The sequence below is a fragment of the Scardinius erythrophthalmus genome, assembly GCF_964197995.2.
Source record: "Scardinius erythrophthalmus genome assembly, chromosome: 19".
NCBI lineage: Eukaryota > Metazoa > Chordata > Actinopteri > Cypriniformes > Leuciscidae > Scardinius > Scardinius erythrophthalmus.
Genome location: NC_138239.1, coordinates 21,117,788 through 21,141,675, shown reverse-complemented (window position 1 = coordinate 21,141,675; position 23,888 = coordinate 21,117,788). Strand labels below are relative to the sequence as shown.

Genomic DNA, 23,888 nt, shown 5'->3' with positions numbered 1-23,888 from the left:
TAAAATTAACCCTTTATCTAATAAATAGATTAAATCAACTTCACTTGACCTGACACATTATCGTATTTTGTCATTGTATTATTATTAATAATTTATTTGCATATCGCACTTGCCCTCCATATTATGCTTTTTACCTTACAAACAATTCCAATTTGTATAAGGGTAATTTGCTAACTCATTTCAGTAGGTTGGCATTATTACATTTAATCTATAATGAGTTAAGCTACTACCTTTTACTTATTCAACCATTTCTTTTATTTAGAAGTTTGGAAGTAATTACCCCAGAGGCAACAAGTGAACTGTGGAAAATTTGTTAGCATTTGCTTAAAATCAAACCAAAGGTGTGTCATGCTGAACTGAAAATGTCTAATATTTTTAATGTAAAATAAATAAGCAAATTCTGCCCTGTATTCTGAAACCCAGCTTCAGGCAGAAAGGATGAACCTGCCCCCTAGTGGCAGAGACAGGAAGCAGCTGCAGCTCAACGCTGCCAAGATGTTCCTCCGCTCAAGGCACAGAGCCATGTAAACAGACTTGTAATTGTGCATGAAGATGCATGTTGATATTGGGTTAAGCTTGACTTGAGCTATCGGGTAAACAAATGGAGATGCTCTCTGACTCATACCTCATCTGAGTCCCACTTGTCCATGCTGCTTTTGTCCTGATTCACAACGTAGCCCGGAGGAAGCCAGTTTACCGGGGGATCAAAGATGGATACCACCATTCTACTAGGAAGGCCCTTTTTCTTCCCCAAGCGATAAAGGTTACAGTTGCTGACCTGGAGATAACAAAGGCAAAACATTTGTTTTCCATATAGCCTAATAAATGAAGTAAAAATGAATCAATATTTAAATAGAGGCATAGCAACTGCCAAAAACGTTATAAATGGTAGTAGAAAATTAAATTAGCATCCTCTGACATCAGTAATTGCAAAGCGATGTGTGATGAAAACCAGTAACAATTCAGTATGTAAATATTATAAATTAATCATTTAAACTTTAAGGTAGGGTAGGCAATTTCAGAGTGGCTAGCAATAGCAAGCTAACTTTGAAAGCATTAGATCCCACCCTCCCTTTAGAGCGCTCTCCAAAGCCACACCTACTACCAAAAACAACAACAACAAAAAAAAAAACTGTCGGACCGAATGCAATGATTGGACAAAAAATGTTTGGGTCCAGAGACTTCCACAAACGGTATGTACATTTTTAATATTTAGACCACTTCTATCATTGATTGCTATCAGGATGTGAAGAGAATTTTAACCAGAATAACAAAAAGTGTTTAAGAAAAAAATGTTCTAGCCAACCTTTAATTGGCAAATATTATATTAGTTCAAGAAAATTAATTAGTAACAAGTAGTAGCACGTAATTAGTGCAAATTAGTAAAAGTGAAAAGGGAAATTAAAGTAAATATAAAGAATAACAACAAATACTACTAATATTAATATATTTATCTACAATTTATTAATACTTGTGAATTGTGTATAATATTATGTAAGTATATTTAAATTAAATTTAAATAATAAGTACAAAATAATATAGTACCGATATTTAAAATATGTTTAATAATATTTATTAATAAATATTTAAGAATAGTGCATAATACTAAATAAAGGGTGTAACGGTTCTCTGTAAAAAAACTAACCGTACCGTTCTCCACCCACGGTTCGGCATGCACTTGCACGGTGGTTCATCTAAAATCTGACGACGATGCATACACATCTATAATATGGTTTGCTGAAAATAGCACATAAAACAGACAGATAGAGTTAGGCTAATGTATGTTTCTGTCGATGGATACCTATTCTGGCTTCCCCTAAACTTTCAATGCGAGGGCAGTATGCTCGAATATGACCAATAATTTACGGCATCATAACCGGGGTGTTGATAGCGAGCGAGCGCAGGTGAGAGCAGCACACGCTGCTATCTGTGTTTAAACTAAACTCATTTAAGCCTTGCCAATTTAAACATTCAAGCGCAAGAAGGCGTGAAAGAGAACTCGAGTTTGTGCTGGGAGAAGATTTGTATGCACTCATCCGAAGCGCGTACACGCTAATATTGAGTTCTCGTCTTGTGCTTGAACGGACAAATTCACACAAAAATTGTCAACAGGCCCATCTTGTCAAGTATCCAAGTAGGTTATGTCTTAAGTGAACATAAACAGTCGAGAAAGAACACGTGTGTATCAGTGTACTGGATCTGTGCATTTCATCTTAAAGTGATAGCAGCCTAATATTCCTGCGGTCTGTGTTTTTAATGTTAATCAAACAACAAAAAGACAAGGCAATCATTCACTGCTCTTGATTGAGTAACTTTTGTAACTTTAATCATGATTAATATCTATTTAATTTATACACTGAAGATTATATGCAATGTTGTTTTACATTTGATTACTTCAATAGTAGTTTTCAGGTTCAGAAATTGAATCGATACCTGAAACACCCGAAAAGCACTGTTTATTTTATTTGTATCTTTGCTCTATTGTATTTATTTGCGTTATAGTTTGATTATTTGTTCTTATTTTCCTTTTTTCCCTGAACATAGCACATACTGAACCGTACTGAAACCGTGACCCTAAAACAGTGAGAAAAACCGAACCGTGAGTAATCTGAACCGTTAAACCCCTAATTAAAATAAATGTATTTGAGAAATGTCAAATAATATGTTTTATTTATTTATTTAAGAGTATAGCTAGATTTATAAATAGATTAGTAAAAAATAGGATTAGTACATTTTATTTATTTTATTATTATTTTGTTGCCTTGTAAAACTTGCTGCCACAATGCTAGAATACTGTGAGCAGCACCCAATGCATTACTATGTGGTAACTAGGGTGTATTTAGTGTTTTTTGCTTTGCAGTTGCTTTATTAATCTTACCTTCTTGCTTCTCATGTATGATAGCCTGCCCTCATGGGCATCAGGATAAGTGCAGAACAAGTAGGTGGTGATGGCGTGTTTCAGGAAAGAGTCACCCAACATCTCCAACCTCTCCAGATTGAAGCCATCACTGGCATTGGAGAGGGTCAGGGCCTGCAAGATGAGGCCGGGGTTGGGGCCCAAGGTTTTCGGAGAATCCCAGGCTGGACCTGTGCAGGATGTTGTGGATGTCACGTCAGAGACCTCTGATGAAACTTCTAAAGGTGCTGTGGTGCTGGTTGCCATCTCTGGTTTGGGGCAACAGTTTGAGGTAGGTTTTTTCACATGTCCGTCGCAGAGATCTGAGTTCCTGCCTGGGGTACATTCATCGCTGGGCTGGGGCTGTGGCTCGCCGGCTGGAGAGGGCCGCACAGGAACTGAGGTAGTGGTTTGAGTTGATAGGTCACTCTCCAGAGAGCCCAGCTGAGAGCATTGGCAAATGTCATGTCTGTGTGGGGGGTCGTCGCTGTCACACCGAGTGCTGTTAGGGAGGTTTCGGGAACAGACGCAGTCGCTCTTGTCTTTGTTCAGCGTCTGGACATCAGTCACAGGGAGCATGTGGGTTTCTAGCTTTTCATCTGGTGTGTTGCAGTTCTCACAAGGGAGAGCGCCCTCTGGAGGCTGGGAGGTCTCCGTATTGCAGCTCTCCTCAGCAGTGTGGTCTGAATCTGAGCTTGTGCCGTGTTTACAGTGATCGTCCTCTTCCATACATGCACTGGGGCAGGAAATGAAAGATTTGCTGTCGATGGATTTCTTCCATCCGAAATCCAAATTAGGATACCTGGGGTCAATAATCAGTGAGATTAGGACTCAAATGGGTGCACTTTCTGAAAAGACATTGCTGAAGTCAGCTGCTTTCTAAGGTAGCATCCTAACCGAGATGTTACCTCACAAATTGCTGTATTGTATTGGAAAACTCTATAAAGACAGTAACTCTCTGTGCCACACTAATGACTTAACTGAATCCAATAGAGTTTGATGTTCACATGTTGCTAAGCTATTTATACAACACTAATGCGAATAAAAGAACATTGCACATGCCAAACTTAGGTTAAACAGCCATTTAGAAATTAAAATTAATGGTAGCCCGATGTGATTTTTATTTGATGGCCGATGGCCATATCAGAGCAACGCCTTGACTATAATGAAAGGTTTGTTTAAATGCATATTTACTGAATGTCAGTATTAGGCTTTATGAGAAAGTGTTATAGCGCTTGCCTTAGGTAGTCTATTACTAGCTAATATGCTATAATACTTTATCATATATATTTGACAACTGTTAAACAAAGACGTAATTTAACGAAGTTGGAGAACTGTAGCCTCTGTGCATTTGCGCTGTCAAAATAGAAGTCCCACATTCTCAGTACTGTCAAAATAAAAGTCCCAATTCTGACACTTAAATCAAAGTAGAAGAGGCAAAATACATTTTAGAACAGCCTTTCTTGTCAGGAGTGTGCCGACAACGCCTTGAAATGCCACCTATTAAGGGAGCTTGCTAGGTTTTGGAAAAGAGCGAATGAGTGTATTGTGTCTGATTTGTGGATAATCAAATGACCTGAAATCAGGAGGCAGGGTCTTAGCCCCTACGCCAGCGTCAATGGCTGTCTGAGACCGCAGCTCTTCGGCCGTCAGAAGGCAGTGAAGTCTGTAGAGGATGCTGGGAAGGCAGACAGCTTTCCTCCACAAAGAGGCTGGGATGGGGTGAATGGCACAGAGCTCCGGAACTAAAATCTAAGCAGATGGAACAGAAATACAACCAAAGACTGTTATCTGATGCTAGTCAAACCTCTGTACGACCGTTACCGCTCTCAGTGGAAGGAAATACTCGCACACAAAGTATGATTAGACTTAATTCAAGTATGATGGCTTATAATTATCACCACAAATTCTTTCTGTCAGTTTATACCTGTTTGTTTTGTAGGCTTTCCCACTTGGCCTTTCTCTTCTCTGCACTGCTGAGAGGAAGGGCTTTCCCCTTTTGATTAAGGTGCCGAGGAGTTAAAAGATTCAATCTACAGGAAAAGACCACCATGGATATATAATGAATTTCTTGGGGAGAAAAAAAAAAAAGCACATACCAGAATTTGTCTTTTTTTTTTTTACTTCCTACCTTGAAGATGTGTGGTCCACATCCAGTAGGGGCTGGTTGACATTAGACAGGTCCAGGTTGTACTTGGTTTTGTAGTACTCAGCGAAAGTCTCATACTCTGGAGAGGGGAATTTACTGAGCGGGGTGAGGTCTGTGTAAACGTCAGCCACATAGAACCGATGTGGCTGATCAAAATTACGATACCTGAGAGGGAGGAATGAGACAGAAGAGTAGAGTTCAACTACAGTGAAAACAAAAACACAGTATAAGTAATCAATGAGAGCTTAATTACAAGGGTAATAAGACTCAGAGATCACAAGTAACTTTTGTACCTCGGAATGATGACAGCATCCTGGTAGTCCTCCAATCTGAAAATGAATGGGTTTTGCTTGGTGTACTGAGTATTTGGAATGCCAATGCGTGCTTCAGACTTTTCAATATCCTCCATGAACTTGAAATCCAAGTCCAAGGTATTGGAATCCTCAACTGAACAGAGCACAATATCTTAGAGCAGGAGGTGGCCAATGGCTGATATAAAGCCGATATATATGATATCACACTATTTAATTAAAGATGTAGTGAATATTAAATAATACAAGCGGCAATGACATTTATATTTGACATTTACTAAATTAAAATATGAATTAGTTTTAGAAATATAAATAATTTAAAAATGAAACAATAAGAAAAAAATTATTTAAACTTGATAAAAAAAAACTAGCACAAACAACAGTAAAGTATAAACAGATTTGTACTTTAGATAGCAACTTCTTGATTCTGTAATCCTATTATATTACTATAATATTGTATATTTTCGGTTAAAAACATGAATAAAAGTAAACAGTGCACTGAGTAATCTGATATGTCTTCACTTGGAATCATATTTTCTCAAATAAAGACAAGGTAACACTAATTTTACATTCAGTACATAATGAATATGACAGACAACTGGATATTGTTCAGAATAGTTCTAAATTAAGGATGTTTTTTCACTCGTTTGTGTCTTACAGAAAAACTTTCCTGTAAACATCCTATTTAGACATATGGACCATCACTCAGAGTACATTCATATTTATAAATGTCACATATATTTGTCAAAGTTTGCAAATTTTGTAAAATTTAATGTGTATTTATTTACAGAATGCCAACGGTAAATCAGAAAGTTACAGTGTTTACCTTATTACTAATAACAGATAGGCTATAACGCTATAATACTTTTTCATTTACCATTTACTTTTTTTATTTCACAGTTCTCTTATTTATGAGACTAAACCGTTAACTAACTCTAATGCTCAGGTGCTGAGATTCAGTGATGTCAAAATAAAAGTCCCAGAGTTATTTAAACAAAAGTCCTGCTTCCGTCACTTACCGGCCAAACAGAAAAATGAATTCGGTAATATAATTTAAAAATGCAAAAATTAGCCATGGCAATATATCAGTCAACCACTAGCTGCAACAAATAGGTAGATGATAATGAATTCCATTATTAGCTGGGTCTGTGCACTTTGGAATGAAGAATGTTGGAATGATAATAATCAAAAACATTCTTTACAGCTCTAGATAAGACCATATTATACATTGACAATTAGAGGAAGGACTAACTGTAATCTTAAAGACAAACAAGACAACATCTGCAGCACTCACCAATGTTGAGAGGTAGAACGCAGTAGGCAGAATCTGCCTCGACAGGCTTAAACTCTAACGCCGGCTTTTCCAGACGGAGGATGTGGGAGAAGATGTACTGGTGCAGACGCGTGATCAGCTCCAGCTGCGCTGCACTCAGAGTGAAGCCCGACTTCTGCAGCTCAATCGAGATGGTCACCTCACCAGAACGTGTGTACACAGGGAAGTGAGGGATCTGATGACACAGAATCAGATATTAAATAAATAACACATTTGACTGTTTTCTAGATAATAATAAAAGCAATTTACAAAAAAAAAAAAAAAAACCTACACATTTAAACCACATTTTTCACAAGTTCTTCAAGGATCTCCAGATTCAGAAAGATAAAATAAATGAAAGGTGATTACCAGAGGTATTGGTTTAGCTGTTAGAATGCCAAAACATCGGGTAGTGTCCTCTGGCGGATACAGCTTCCTCCGCCGGAAGTTGAGCTCATCAGGAAGAGGGGTGGTGAGGACCATCCCTATGACGTAAAGGTAACAAGGCTGCTCTGGCACAGGGTAACACCCCCGCAGACACTCTGGTATCTACAACACATCACACCCAACATTATTCTATATAGTCTACACATTGTTTCACATTGTTGAAAGAAAATAATCCTTTTATTTTAGCAGGGATGTATTAAAATTAACAAAAGATGACTGTAAAGAGAGTAAAATAATGTTATAAATAATTGTTGTTACAATTTTCTTTTGAACTATTAATCAAAGAAAAAAGTATCACCGTTTCTACAAAAATATTAAGCAGCACAAATGTTTTCAACATTGATAATATAAGAAATGTTTCTTGAGCACCAAATCAGCATATTAGAATGATTTCTGAAGGATCATGTGACACTGAAGACTGGAGTAATGATGCTGAAAATTCAGCTTTGTGATCATAGGGATAAGGTACAAAATATATCAAAATAGAAAACAGTTATTTTAAATTGTACTAATATTTGTTTAAATTTAATATTTGTTTAATATTTAAATTTAAATTGTACTAATATAAATGCCTTGGTGAGCATAAGAGACTTTGTTGTTAAAAAAAAATTCATACCGACCCCAATCTTCTGAACAGTAGTTCATGGAAATGTATTGTATATCACTACAATGGTGGTACAAACAAAAGCATGAATCCTGACAGTCTTTTAATCTTCATTCTTATTACATCACCTGGCCCTACATGCTGTTGAAAAGGCACACACTCACGGCTTTTGGGTAACACTGTCTCCGTTTGGTAGAGCCTGGTCTTCCTGGCACGTTCGTCTCTTCCTCATCATGCAAGTCCAGCTCCTCCTCATATTTTACAGTTTCCTTTCCCACCGGCATCAAATGATCATCCAGTTCACCTAGGCACGAACACTGCGTATCAATCAGCGGCTCTCAGAATGCATAAATCTTGTATAATTTACACTTTTTCATGCTCACCAATTTTGTGCAGTTTTTCACAACAGAGAAGAGCGACAGCTTTCTCTGCAAGTCTTGCACAATTCATTGTTGGCCCCTAAGGGGAAGAAGAAAGTGTTTAGAAGTGTTCTTTTTACTTTCAATCAGGGATTTATAGAAAAATCACGCACATTTTTGAATTTAAATTGTATAGTTCACCCAAAAATGTATGGCTTTTTTATGAATTTATGTATGACTTTCATCCATGGAGCAAAACAGATGGTCTCTAAGCTATTTTGTTTCATACAATGAAAGTGAAAGGTTTCAGTCTGTTTCTCACACAAAGCATCATAGGGTTATAGAAGATGTGGAATAAAGCATTTAAGTCATATCGACAACTTTTATTTTATTGTATGGAAAAGAGCAGCGTGAACATTCTTCAAAACATCTCCATTTGTGTTCCATGGATGAAAGTAAGTCTAACAGGTTTGGAATAACACAAGGGTGAGGAAATGACAATACTTTCGATATTTGTGATATGGACAAAAAAAAAATCCTAATCACTATTTTAATCACGATTTTGAAACAATATTTCCTTAGACACATACTTGTCTGTATAATTTTTATGTGACACTGTTGGTTATTTCTACATGCCTGTTTCACTCTTTTTGTATGTTGAGCAGTTCAAAAATGCCTGTACTATGGACGTCTTTAAACGCTGCATTCATGTTTCGCGTCTTTTGCAGCATCTCGCGCATGACATGGCATTCCACACGGTGCTCAAAGTAAAAGATGTTAAACTTTTTAAAAGCCCGTCTCTAGACCCGAGTCGCGTGTTTTTCGCGTTGTGAATTCTGTGTGAATGGCCCCTACATGATACATATATGATCATCTCTCCTGTATCGAAAATATTCCAAAACCACAGATGTTTGTTTTGGCCAAGTCCTTATCCTGCCCTGAATTCATCTTCCCTGTTTCTGTGCTTTATTTTATGTCGCAATAGTAAACTCTAGTAAATGCCAGATTTATGCATGCAGCATTCAAAATCGTGCTTTCTTGAATTGATTTTCGATTAATCACACAGCCCTACTTTTAACTCCTAGCAAAGCTGACTAAATGTAAATTGTTTTAGAAAAATTTTATAAATATATTGTGGCCAGAACTCACAGTGACAGGAACTCTGAGTGGTGAGTTGATGGGTAGAAAGAGTGTGGATCGATAACCTCCAGTCTTCAACTCCACAGTTTTACACTTCGGAGCAAGATGAGTGAACGGATCACTGGGCAAACGCGCACAATATCTGCACAAAACACAAATACATTAAAGAATGAATGCAACATGCAACAAAATACAGTAATCTTACGATTTAGGACAGGATACGGACCTGTTGATGTGCCCAATGGCTGTGTTAATCGTGACGCGGGGGCCTCCGTCCTCTGAGCGCAGGACGTAAGGTGGGAGAACGTTGTCATCATCGGTCACCGGCTCCAGTTCAAAATCATTGCATTCTGCTGACTTCGAGCACTTATTTCGGAGGATCTGAAAGACGTACAACTTTTTACATTACATGTTTTAATGCACACACTCTCCATTAGAAATAGTTCTCATTAAATCTGCTGACCTTTTCTATGGCCTTGTAGGTCTTGAGGTCTTCTTCAAACGTTTTCGTCCGTTCGTTGTCAGCTAACATGATGTAATTGGAGACTGGAGCACGGGCACGACCTTTGGATTGCACGTACGAACGGTACTCTGTCGGCAGGTCAAACCGAACCACCAAATTGCACTTTGGAATATCAACACCTTCTTCCACAATGCTGGTTGCAATGAGCAAGTTGGTTTCATGGGCTCTGAACTTCCTCAGGACCTGTACAATAGTGTGAATCAACAATAACAATTATGATCAGCATAAGCTAAGGAAGTGGCACAGGAGGCTTTTTTGGACTGCCGAATTCACTCACCTCCTCTTGTTTTCTGAACTCGACCTCCATTTGTTTGTTGCGAGGCTGGTTCTTGCCGATGCTGTGACCTGTGATGAAGTTGCTACTAATGTAAGCCAGCTCTGGGTCCTGCTTCCCTGCCTCCTTAATAAGTCTGATACACACAAATAATACAAAGTGCATTAAAGTTGCTTTGGATAATTCAAATAAGCATTTGCTAAATGCTAACTAAATATATCCACTACCATTCTAAAGTTTCAAGTTAGCAAGATGTTTTTAAAAGAAATTAATACTGTTCAGCAAGGACACATTAAATAAATCAAGTGACAGTAAAGACATTTATAATTAGGGGGGTTGAGTATAGTTTGAATATTAGCGATTCCGATTCTGCTTATCGATTCCTAGTTTTGATTCCAATATGAAAAAAAAAATAATTAAGTCATCCATTTAGATAAACATATGTATTTCTTTTTGCAAAAGATTGTTGCAGCTTAATACCACGAACAAAAACCCACAACCTAAAGAACAACTATTTAACAACTACCTTATATAAATTTCAAACATTGTTCAGTTGTATACAATTTATTTGTGCTATTGCTAATTTGCTTATTTGTTCTTATTGTATTACTGACTGTATTCTTGTCTTTAATAAAGTTCAGAAATTGAAATCAAATTTAAAATAACACTACCTAGTTTTCTTTGTATAAATAAAATATATCTTAATACAAATATAAATAAAATATAGATTAATCCTTATTAAAGTTACAAAAGTTATTCAGTCAAGATCAGCGAGTCATTTTATTTTATTTTGTTCTGTGATTAACAGTAATGCACAGACTGATGCAGTAATATTAGACTGCACTGTCACTTTAAGACCTAATGCACTGATCCAATATACTGTTACACGTTTTCTTTCTCATCTGTTTAAGTTAATTTAAGACATAACTGACTGTGTTAACGGAGATATTTTGACAATTTTGTGTGTATTTGTCCATTCAAGCACAAGATGACGCGAAAGAGAACTCAAGGCGGCTTTTTGTGTGTGTGCTCAGCACAAAAACCAGAGAGGGAGTGGCAAATTGAGTTCTTTTTCGCATCTTCTTGCGCTTGAATGGTTTAAAACCACATTAAAATGCACACATGAATCTATAAGCAGAATAATTTTTTTTATTTTACAGCAAGTATCCAATTCCAGAATTGGAATCGATTTTCGATTTCCAATCCTATTTATAATGTTACAAAAGATGTCCATTTCAAATAAATGCTGTTCTTTTGAACTTTTTATTCATCAGACAATCCTGAAAAAAAATTAATCATGATTTCCACAAAAATATTAAGCAATAAATAGTACACTGAAGACTACAGTAAAGGCTTTTGAAACTTCAGCTTTGCCATCACAGGAATAAATTGCATTGAAAATATATTAAAATAGAAAGCAGTTAATTTGAATTGTAATCAAATTTAACAATATTACTGTTTTTACTTTTTTTTTTTTTTATAAAAACTACCTTGGTGAGCATAAGAGACTTCTTTCAAAAACATTAGAAAATCTTACTGACCCCAAACTTTTGATTTAAATATTGCTTTAATTTTATGTTATAATATTTGGTGATTTCATAATAGTGACAAATAACAAGAAAAATTGTTAGACTAAAGATCTAACCCATAAAAGTGAAAAGTGATCTCATCTAAAATTGTATATTTGTAAAATCAATAATATAAAAGTCTGAATCTAAATACAGACACTGCACACCCCTACTAAATACTAGGAATTCATGATATACTAGTCTAGTATCATAACGGTTATGGTAAATATTAGACATTTTATCTGTAAATTTAAAAGAAAATGATATCTATTGTATCGTTTTTATATAAGATTACCTTTGCAGTCATTTAGTGCTCAGTTAATATTCAAAATAGTAATACACTACTTTCATACTGTCCATTATAATGTAGTAATTGCCTAAATTCACTTGTAGTTTTACAGCACATATTATTTGCATAGTATTTTCTGAGAAAGACAGTGGAGCACTGCAAACAAACCTGTTTAAAACAACCGCTGTATATCGCCTTTCCACAAAGATGATTCCACAGAGGATGTTGGTGAAAGGCGAGGGAAAATTTGCTTCGGGCTTCTCCTTTGCCTCCGCCTCTTCATCCTCGTCTTCGTCCTCAGAATCGCTCCAAGAAACGTAATTGTCCTGATTGCGATTGTTGTACCACTCCACGCTCTCAAACTGCTGCCGTTCAAAAGGTTTGTACTCGTGGAGAATCTCCAGAAGTCTGATGACTTTGGGAGTGACAAACTTCAGGTCTAGGGAAGCTGGAGAGAAATGCTCCTCACATAAAGCGTGGATTTTTCTCAGAATGGTGTCCGTGAACAACAGGAACTTGCGGTTCAGCTCTTCCTGTTCATGTTTGATATATTTCTGCAGCTCCCGGACCATGATTCCCGCAGCTTTATCTGCGCACCAAGGGCCCAGCACAGTCAACACGGCACGACAGTCATTCAGCACCTTGGGATAAACAATCACACGATTAAAACAAATCATACAACTACAGGCAGTTTCTGTCAAGAGTCTTGTTCCATCTTCTTAATTTTGGTCTAGGGTTAGAAGAGGTAACATTGAGTTTGTGACCATTATGTACTTAAATGATGGTGGCAAGAGACAAAATAAGACCCTAAGGGGAGAACCTGTTTGGAGATGAACGTGGGGTCTCTATCTTCTCGATGAGTGAATAAGTTGCAGTCATTAAGAAAATGAAGGGCTTCATCCAACTCGCTCAAAAGCCTCTTAGAGAGCCCACTCTGATCCTGGTACAGCCCACAGTCCAGCACCACCTCACGAGGCTGGGACGCATACCTGGACGTAAATAGACAGGTAAGAAACTTCAAGAAAGATTTATAATAGACGATACTCAAAAGGGGTCATATGATGCTTTTTCCCTTTAAAGTGTAATTTATCTGTGCATTTATATGATTTGCAAAGTTAGAAAGCTCATAGTGTCTTATTCTGGATTTATTCGTACAGAGAACACTGCACCAGACCTGCCTAAAATGCCAGATATTACTTCCTCAAACGTCTATGTCACAAATGTGAAATATTAGCATAATGCCCGTCGAAAGCATACATAAAGAAAGATGACGCTTCAGTAAATTGTAGCATTGTCGTCATGTCACGGAGATGCTGCGTGTTTAGATGCGAAAGCAAAAGCGCTTTATTTTGCTTTCCGAAAACAGATGAAATACAGAATCGGCGGTTAGGACAGCTTCCTGAACCAGGGAGCGCACAACGCCAGTTTTATACAAAGACTCTTTAACACAGTGAAACGTTGGTTCCGCTCGATCAGATTGATCATAAGCAAATTCGAAATCCTACTCGGGCTTGAACCGATATGGGAAAACCACCAACATTATTAACTGTGTATTTACAATTGCTTAAAGACTTGGAAGCTGAAGCCTGTGATTATGGTAAGAGGCGTTACATTTTCAGCACACGCTTGAGGTGTTTGGTTAATCACAATGCACTGGGTCTGACTCTGCTGGCCAATCAGAACACTCTGAGCTTTTCGGAACGAGGGGTTTTGTAGAAATCAGTGCGTTTCAGACGGACCAGGAATAGAGGAGCTGCAATAATGTACAGTATGTGAAAAATAATGAGTTTTTTTAACATTAAAGCATGTTAACCAATTGTATTACACCCAATAATCAAAATGATGAACATTTAAAATGGCATCATATGACCGAAATGTTTACAAGGAAACACTACCTATCCAGCACCACAAGATCGGTGGCAGTTTCTGCATTGCTCTGCAAAATCTTCTCCAGGTTCTGAATCTTCTCCTCCAGATCACAAGGGTCACATTTGCCATTTAAAATGGAAGCAGTCAGACCCAAAATGCGAGGACAGCCTGGGCAACCCTCACAAATCTGCAAAGAAGATTTACACCATTTAATAAAGCATTATAATGAGGGATGGATATCACCAGCTTACAATATGGTATCTATCTGTTTATCCTGGATTACAGTTAGGCAAAAGTATTCAGTTGACAACTGTGATTAATCATGAAAACATAGTTGTGTAAACTAATTTATATCCCCAGCAAATGTTTTAATATCAGGAAAACACTAAATCTCAATACATTATTGAATCAGCACAACTCTAATTATAACTAATGTATTCTACAGCAATACTCTGAAGTCAACTTAAAAGTTGATGGTTTGCATTTCGTAAATTAAGTGTTGTGACTAAATTATGGCTCTCTCCCCAGAAAATATCTCACATTAGGTCAAATTAAAAAATGCATTCAGCCAATCTTTAAAGTCAAAAGGATAATTCACTGAAAAATGAAATCTGTCATCATTTACTCATCCTTATTTCATGCGAAACTTGTATAACTTCCTTTCTTCTGCACAACACAAAGATATTTTGAAGAACCCTGGAAGCCAAACAATGTTTGAGCCCACTGACAATGACATCTACTAAATGGAGACACTTCTCAAAATATCTTCTTTTGTGTTCCACAGAAGTCAGTCATTCATACAGGTTTGGATGGAACGATGGTGAGGGCAAGTAAATGATGAAAGAATTTCACAATGAAATAAAAATTGTCAATTATATTTTTTTATTAAATATTGCCATTTATTATAAATGATTTATCCCTTTGTTTTTAAATTAATGTGCCCTCGTAATCTTTAATTAAATTAACTTCCCCTGCCTCTTGCGACGACATCTATTCTCTTCTCTTATGACATGTTTACTGGCATGAGTGACAACCTGTCACTCACATGAGATCACAGCAATAGCAAACCACAACGATTCAATTAATTCCAGATGGACAAAATCAAGTCCCGCCCTAAATTCCATTCTCACTGGATGTCACACAATAGGAAAGTGAAGACGATCACAACTTCCATTTCATGTCGACTTTAACTCTGAACTTAAGATGTTTTGTCATATGGCCAACTGGCATTAAAATATCTTCTCAGAGTGCCTTTGTTCAACCTTCAGGACTAAATACACGCCCATTAATATACCAATGGATCGACATCTTTTTAGTATTATATGGAGTGACAGTTAGATGAGACCTCTATCATCCCTCTCTTTACACTGACAGATGTGATTTCAAAGCCTCCGTTAAATGTCGTAACAGACTGCAATTTCACCTTCATTATTTCCTGATAAGGATGGTCCGTGATTGCAAGGTGGCATTCGTCAAAAACCAGCAGGTTGATTTTTGATAGTGGTAAGACTCCATTCTTTAACACATGCAGGAAGATGTGGCACGTCATCACCAGCACCTGAAAGAACAGACATTATGGAAAAGAGAGGGATGAGGAGGATAGGAAAATATCACCGATTGAACAATGACACCTCATCAAGATGTTCAACAATTATATGAATGAATTCATGGGCACATTAAAACGAACATGTTTAAATCACACCTGATTCCCCATAATCTTTCTGTTCCACATCTCCTCAGGCCATGATGTCATTTCCTCTGACATGTAGTCGGCTACCTGGAGATCCGAGTGGGTTCTTACAGTAGATGCTTGCTGAACCACAGATGATGCTTTAATTCGGGAAAAACGAACAACACAGAATTTAGATTAATCAACAAGGAAAGTTTTGATCATGCTTTAACACTAGAACTGCCATGGCGGTCATTTTGACCGTTTTGAATTTTATATCTGCAATAACTTTGTTGAAAAAATAAATAAAATCCTGCTGGTACCTGACTTTTCCTAAAAGTGTCTGTATTTTCATTTAAAATGCTTTTCATATAAATTACACGTAATGCAGAAAAACAAATTAACATATTTACCTATTTCGGCCATAGACGGTCATATTGACCGCACTGAATTTCGCGGTATTATTATACATATACCAATATACACAACAATAAAATGTGGTAAAAAATACACAAAACATGTTCCACAACAAATCATTTAAATGTAATGATATTTAGAACAGAACAATAACAAATAAATAAACAATAAACAAGCCAAAATGAAATCGGCTACTTTCAAGCGAAAGTGAAAGTAAGCGGCGTTGGGCTCACATAACGGCTCACGTAACTCTCTAATTAGAATCAAAATGTTTCAACATTTGCGATGTATTTGGATGGTAAACTATTCTTTATTATAGGCTTTGTACTTCACTTGTGTTCCAAAATCGACGGAAAAAATGATCACCTTCACATGCGCAAAATGGTACGAATTGTAGCCTACTACTGACTATATAAACAGAGCAGTGGAATTTTTATATGTTAGGTTGACTATGCTATTTTATTATTATATTTTATTATGGCTGTAATGAACAGGCTGCGATGTCAAGATTGCAATGGAATATGGTGTGTGTGTGTGTGTGTGTGTGTGTGTGTGTGTGTTGTGTGTGTGTGTGTGTGTGTGTGTGTGTGTGTGTGTGTGTGTGTGTGTGTGTGTGTGTGTGTGTGTGTGTGTGTGTGTGTGTGTGTGTGTGTGTGTGTGTGTGTGTGTGTGTGTGTGTGTGTGTGTGTGTGTGTGTGTGTGTGTGTCGGCGGGTGCGGGCGCGATCGAACAGTGTAAACATGAAAACAGGCTACTCCGTCATTTTGTTCAGGACATCTTATTATTATTTATAGATGTATAAAATAAACTTGTTTAAACGTAGAGTTTGGAGTTGTTTTGTTTTTAAAAGATATCCTAATACAATAAATGCATTAATCTCTCAACTGGGTATTTATCATTAAAGATATAGAGTTTGGAATCTAGCGGTCAAAATGACCGCTTGCGGCAGTTCTAGTAGTAATGGAATTCTGGCACTTCTAGTGTTAATGGGGAACATGGCAATGCATTTGTGACATGACAGACTAGACAATTACTCACCTGCATTCACAAGGAAAACGGTTCTCTTTTCATCCTCTCCACGGATTTGGTGGGAGAGTTCTTTGATTAGGAGCACTGCGATAAAGGTCTTCCCTGAGCCAGTATTTAAGCAGACTATAGTATTGTGTTCAAGAGCTGCTTCAAGAAGTTCAACCTGAAAATGCAATTGGGTGAAATTATTCAGCAAAATGTAATGTACCATGAACAATAACATTAAACTTTTTTTTTAATTCAACAAGGATGCATTAAATTGATCAAAAGTGACAAAACTATGTTGTTTATAATATATACACTTTATAACGGTTTCATTAGAAAACATATGAACTTTTTATTCATTAAAGAATCTTGAAAAAACTGTATCACGGTTTCCTCAATATTAAGCAGCACAACTGTTTTCAACATTGATTACAATGATTTCTGAAGGACCATGTGACACTTAAGACTGATGTCATGACTGCTAAAATTCAGCTTTGCCATCACAAGAATAAAATATATTCCTTCATTTTTGGGTGAACAAACCCTTTAAGTATAAACAAAAACGTAAAGGACAATACAGTAATCTCCCAACCTAAGAACCTTTTCAAAAAGCTTGCCTGATATTTTCTTGGTGTGTATATGTTGTCATGGATAGCTTCCTGTTGCCACGGGAGACCGAAGAAGGGCCCCATGGGTGAGGAGGCAGGGGTCACCAGCTGTAGGCCAGCCATGCTTATAGACTGTTAAGCAGGGGACCTCCAGTCATCCAGTGTTTATCTCATTGCATCGTGGCCTTCTAATGCTCACTGCAAGAGACAGACATGTTAAGATCAGATCAGTAGGTCACCAACAATAGTGCTGAATTCAATGCCACATTGCTGTTACGTTCGTGGTATTTTGAGCGACATGTTATTCAGTGCTGGTTAGGGTGGATTCATCTGGGTTACTGATTATAGATGAGTGTGTTTACTCACAGCGTGTACGTTCCCCACTCTGCTGTGTGACCAGGCCGCACTTATTCTGGGCATCATTATCAGAGCTCTTAAAATCAGCTCATTCTTGTTCCCCTCGAGTTACTCTGCTTGGAAAAACAGACACACACTTAGAACCTGCACAACTCTAAAGCAAGAACAAATGTGTGTTTACATACGGAGCAAACAGGTCTGAGATTATACCGTATTTTTCAATTTCTTTACTTATGGAATCAAGCAAGCACCTTACTACAATGTAGTGATGTGACACACCATTTTACACACAATATTAAGTCTAAATTAAATCAATAATATTTAAAAGCATGACATTTATTGCCTTATTTACTGACAAAGCTGTTGGTAAAATTTACTTTTGGTCACTGGCATAAATTTGGGTTCACTTTGTATTTTATTCTGGCCAAAAATTTCTATTTGTTTTGCATGTAAAGCGACCAACAATTTTGTTATTACAAGCCTAAACTGACATTCATTCAAAATTTGTTTGATTAATTGCCTAACTATTCAACTGCAGTCATCAGAACTTATATAATAAATTCGTGCCCTTCAGCCGTGACCTTTCAGCCGTCTCTCGTACCTTATTGCTTACATAAAAATTATTATATATACTAATTTCATCTTAAATACCTTCCATCATACATTGAGAGTAAGAAAAGCTGCGTTATAGCTTCAGCTGAGAGGTTTCTGCAGCTGGCTAATGAGAGGTCTGTAATTTGGGTCAGTATAATAGGTGTTTATTGTGAGAACTGGTGAGAATGGCACACTTGGCACAGCTCGAGGTTCAGGCGAGAGCGCGTCTGCAAACAGTGGCGAGCGTGACGAAAGCCTGTAAGGAAGGCCCTTATATGGAGATGTTTGGGCGTGTTTTATGCAAATGACTAACCTCGTGCACGCGGCCGCTCATTTAGAATACTCCAAATTCACTAACAACAGAACGATGTTAAGAACAAATACATGTGCATATGAATGTGTTGTGAATTAGGTTGAGATCTTTCGTAAGAAGTTCTCCTGTGCGAACAAATACGAAATAATCCACGCAATTACTAGTGAATGAGACCCAATGTTATGAAATACGTCAATAATGACAAATGTTTCTTATTTGAACTAAATAGTTGACTAAATCATCCATATATTATCCATTGCTTTCACCCATTAGCAGTGGGCATTTAAAAACATGATGTGACTATTTCAGCAGATAGACATGCTCACAATACCTTTAATGCTGCAGATGGGGGAGGGGCCCTGAGATAATATTCTTTCAATACTGTGAAAAAGAAGAGAGAAAATACAGCTTGTGATAATGGACATATCTCTGGCAAGGAGAGGACAGCTGAATTTAGATGACAACTGGCTTGTCAACACATTTTTGCCACTCAGGATCGAGCGCACACTTTCCTCCTGACAACCGCTGTTCGACACAGCTGCAACAAATCACCACAAGTCATTTCAGCTCAAGTAACACAAGGCTTCATTTTCAGTGAGTGAACACATTTGCTCTTGGTTAAAAATCTGCTCTAAGACTTCATGTTCGGGTTCATGAATCTCTAATGCAACCACATAGGTTATTTACTTTCAGATTTTGAAAACGCTGACACACATCTGTTTCGGTGAACGAAACATTCGATGTTAAACGCTTGGCCGCAAAACAGCTGGCCAGGTCACGGCTGCCCGATTCGACTATGCACAAGCAGATTTCCAGTGTTGAAAATCAAGGCTCGGGACAACTTGTTACTGGTACTTTATCTTAATTAGTCAAATCAGACCATCACAAAAAATAGTTACTACAGTAATTATAGTATCATAAAACCATTTTAAAAAATCAATGAGATTTCCTTTGAACAGGATTCAAGAATATCTGTCTTTTTGAGTTGCAACAACTAGGCTAATAAAATTAGACAAAATAATCTGAAATATAAAACAGTTACCAAAAAAAAAAAAAAAGACATTATCGCTTGTGAATGGATAGGCAACAGGGGGGCTTTATATTAGGTTTTCTGCACATAATAAATACAATTTATGATACAGACAACCAATTCAACCTTTTTTAGGCCAAGGACCCCTTGGACTTAAATACTGCGCAAAATAGTTGCATATAGCCTATATAATGATTGGATTAACGACAAACCATTGTCAGATTAAATGAATATCAAAATGCTTGATAGTTGCAGCCCTAGTGTCTTTTTTATGTCAGTGGTGGCCAATAACAAGTTAGAAGTAGAAGTTAGAACTGTTGTATTATATAGTAACAACACCTTAATACAATAGTTAATTTTTGAAAAGCCAATTTTCTTAATTCAATCTAAAATCAAGATAGGATAATTGACTATTTGATTAGGTTGATTTACTGCAAAACAGATGAAGTGAGGTGCTCTTATTTTAACTGAGCAGAACTACATCCACTTGAACAAACCAGCATGGAAGTCTAGACTTCCTGTTAACCTCTAGCCACACTGTAGGCGAAACGGCTGGCCAGACTGGCTGCATACCGCAGTCCCAGTCGAGTTTCAGAACAAAGCGCAGAGCATGACCTACATTACCATGTGAATGACTCTGGATATAGCGGCAGCTATGATTCTGTGAGGACTGATTGTTTACAAGTAAGCTTCAATCCAAGATTAAACAGCTAAAATCTCTCAAAAAAGTGCCCACTACAGCAGAAACGCGTGCCCAAGAAAGGAGAACTTGCACTGTGGAACAAAAACAGTAAAGAAACCAGCTGTCCTTAAATTGGTTCAAACATAGACTGCAAAAAAATAAAAAATAATACACTGATTCATGCATTTAGGAGAACTATGAGTTCCATTACGACTCTAATCATTTACATTCCCAATAAGAAGATATTCATATACAAACAAGACAAAAACTGGCTTCAAAGTAATTCCACATGCAGGAGTTCCAACGTAAACGTGCCCAACACCTGATTTCAGGCCTCCAAAACTCACACTTGTCACATGAAAGGGCCCCTCAGGCCAACCCATCCAGCGGGTCACCTGATCTGACCCTGAAAATAAAGGGCAAGTTTCCATAACCCCATCTCATGCACTCCTAAATTCTCATCAATAATTCATTCTGCTTACATTACTGTCACTTTATTTTGAAGAATGCAACTAGTTGATTCAGCAGCATATGGCATTTGCAGCACACGTGAAATTTTCTAAAGAGATGCAGCAGCAAATCTATAAACTTAGTCAAGTACACAACTTTACAGTTATTCTTCTGTGGCGTCTGCATTTCTGGAGCTCATTGTAACCCTGAACGTCAGACTAAAATCAGTTATTAAACCAGTTTCCAGATATAACAATTCATGAAATAAGCACATATCAACTTGCATCACACTTAGTTTTGAGTTTGAAGCCTTTAATATGGACCTGATGGATCTGTCCAGATTATTTATAATAATAATAATTCATTACATTTATATAGCGCTTTTTCTCTGCACTCAAAGCGCTTTACATAGAAGGGGGGAATCTCCTCAATCACCACCAGAATAGTAAGCTTGAGTAAGTTGCTTATTTTATTAATAAGATGCCAAATTTATGACAAATCGTGTTAGCTGTATTTAAATTTTCCAATGAAAAAATTATAGCCACAGAAGTTTTTGTAAATGCCATAGCATTATTAAAGCAATAACTGGCTTTGCAATCAATCAATAAAAATTATAATTATTTTACCTCTGAAGCATTAATATCAAAACACCAAATGTCATCAGAGTGCATGACAAAATCAACATCACAGCATATGCTGAGTAAAGTATTTTAAAATGAACCCTATAATGAACGTTCATCGTGTGGATTATATATTCATATGGTTTAAATCAAAGTACAATGGTACCATCCGATACCATGACTGTACCACACAAGTTTTTAGGATATAGCAGACATCATAAACACATTGTGGTGCTAATAACTTAAGATACTTATGGTATTACCAAAGTGCATGCCTGAATAGCATGGTATTACCAAGGTACTACAAACAACCTGACAGATCCTATTAAGATTTAATTTTTTTAATAAATAATCTTAATGCAACATCACATTTACTTAATTCTAAAATGAAAAGGAAAGACAAAACGCTTTTAATCATCCTTGATGGCACACAAGCAGCTTTGCCCACATTTCTAACACAAACAGGTGTCAAGCAGATGAGAACCAAAGCCCTCCAGCAACATATTTACCGCACTATACAAATCATAATCACAAATGCATCTAAACAATTAAATATGATTATTTATGCATATCAGTTAGGCCTCATTGCGACCTTGGCCTTGAAGCCAGCAACACACCCAAACACCCCCACCCCAACCCTCCCACACACACACACACAAATCGTGAATCTGTCAGTTTGCCAACCATAAACGTGATTCTTGAACTATACTCTTATTTGATCACATGTGAAGTACATCACCGAATCTGTCCTAATAGTAAATACGTCTGCCATGTGAATCAGACGGCTAACAGACGCGTGTAGCTAAAAAGGCACCGTCATGCAAGAAGAAAAGACAACATGCATTGATTTACCTCACTTAAAACGTCTTATAATAAACCATGTATTGCATTTAAACAGTCAGAGACTGAAAGCATGAACAGTTTTTAACTGATGTAAGCCGGACAGTTCTGTTTTTAATGGTGGTACGTTAGTGGTTAGCACGCGAGCTCGTGTTAGCTTCGGTTGTTTTTATTGATTATTTCAGGATCACGAGAGGAAGAACACAAGCGATCAGGCCGCGATGTGTTTGTATATTGAGGCGCCTGCTCACCGATGGTGAATTGTTTTATTGGTCGTGTTGTGTTGAAGAATGTCTTGTTAAACGGTGCGGCGCCCCTCTCTCCCCATTCCCTCCTGCTGCTGCTGTTGTCAGGCTTCTGCACGCGAGTGAAGTCTGCCACTACGAGGAAAGCGGGAAGTGTGAGCACAGCTACTATGAACACAACTATTCCATAGCAATGATGATTCTTTAAAATAAAAGTCTCCGCCAGAAGACAGAAACTAAACGTGTGTTGCTTTAACTATGGGCTGTGGAACTTTTGAGAAACAGAAGCACACATTTCATACTTACACTAGTCTATTAATGTCATAAACAATTCCACCACAGCGTCATGTGTTGTGCAACTCAATATTTGTGTTGTGTTTAATTAAAAAAAAAAAATTGTTCTGCTAACATTATATAGTAAACTAATTAAATAATAGGTTTTTTTATAGTTAATAATAGTTCATTTTCCTCCACATTCGGTCCACAAATTATATTTACCTCAGTTCTTGTTTTTTTTTTGTTTTTTTTTACGAACTTTATTAAGAGCAATACACAGTACAATAGGTACAGAGAACACTAAATACTAATAACATATTAATTAATATATAGAAGGGGGAAATAAAAAAAAAAAAAAAATATGCAGATCCTTCAGGAGATCAAATGTTTTGGTAGCCTTCATATTTTGCATGTTTTCTAATGTTTTGTAATATGATTTAAAGTCCAGATGAAAGTTCTTGTTTGTTTTCTTCACGCATTGCGATGATAATGACGTCACAACCGTGAGGTGTTTTTTGAAACATTTATGTAATAATGAATCTTAATTTTTATTTGTATTTTCCCCCAACATAATAACTTAAATTGTTTATAAGTATTTCCTTCTTGAAAGTTTGGGCATAACATTAAAATCCATACACAAAAAGCATTTAAAATTTCGTAAAAGTAGCAACAACAACAACAACAACAACAACTGTATGGTAAAAAGTTTCCAAGACAGTTTTATGTGACCTTCACGTAACAAAAAGAAAAGAAAAAAACCTGGTTCATAAAATTGGCCAAAAACAAACACTTACATTTGTATTTCCATAGCTGTGTAAAATATATAAAATAAAGTAAAATCATAGTACAAACGGGAGTACAAATGCGATGTGAAATCAGAAGTTAACGGCATAAAAAAGGAATCAATTATTCTTAATGTAATTAAGAATAAATTGTAAATAATAAAATGTTCACAATCACATGATGAATAGAAATGACAGAGCAACGATGGACCATGTAAGACAGCAGCTAGAAAAGTGCTACATAAATATA

The 23,888-nt window shown here is 36.8% G+C and overlaps 1 protein-coding gene across 1 annotated transcript in view; it reads right to left on the bottom strand.

Moving 5' to 3' along the window:
- The window catches only part of dicer1 (dicer 1, ribonuclease type III), a 34,283-nt gene extending 11,569 nt beyond the window's left edge, over positions 1–22,714 (bottom strand). Inside the window, 24 exon segments of the mRNA XM_081394507.1 lie at positions 626–778; positions 2,879–3,698; positions 4,473–4,648; positions 4,824–4,929; positions 5,028–5,210; positions 5,339–5,492; positions 6,651–6,864; positions 7,038–7,217; positions 7,884–8,023; positions 8,103–8,178; positions 9,228–9,360; positions 9,445–9,599; positions 9,682–9,924; positions 10,019–10,151; positions 12,041–12,513; positions 12,693–12,861; positions 13,768–13,928; positions 15,165–15,299; positions 15,444–15,571; positions 16,866–17,019; positions 17,459–17,647; positions 17,816–17,919; positions 19,045–19,094; positions 22,587–22,714. Of these exon segments, the coding sequence (XP_081250633.1) occupies positions 626–778; positions 2,879–3,698; positions 4,473–4,648; positions 4,824–4,929; positions 5,028–5,210; positions 5,339–5,492; positions 6,651–6,864; positions 7,038–7,217; positions 7,884–8,023; positions 8,103–8,178; positions 9,228–9,360; positions 9,445–9,599; positions 9,682–9,924; positions 10,019–10,151; positions 12,041–12,513; positions 12,693–12,861; positions 13,768–13,928; positions 15,165–15,299; positions 15,444–15,571; positions 16,866–17,019; positions 17,459–17,572 (4,200 nt within the window). The 5' untranslated portion in view covers positions 17,573–17,647; positions 17,816–17,919; positions 19,045–19,094; positions 22,587–22,714.
- Between the last annotated feature and the right edge of the window lie 1,174 nt (positions 22,715–23,888).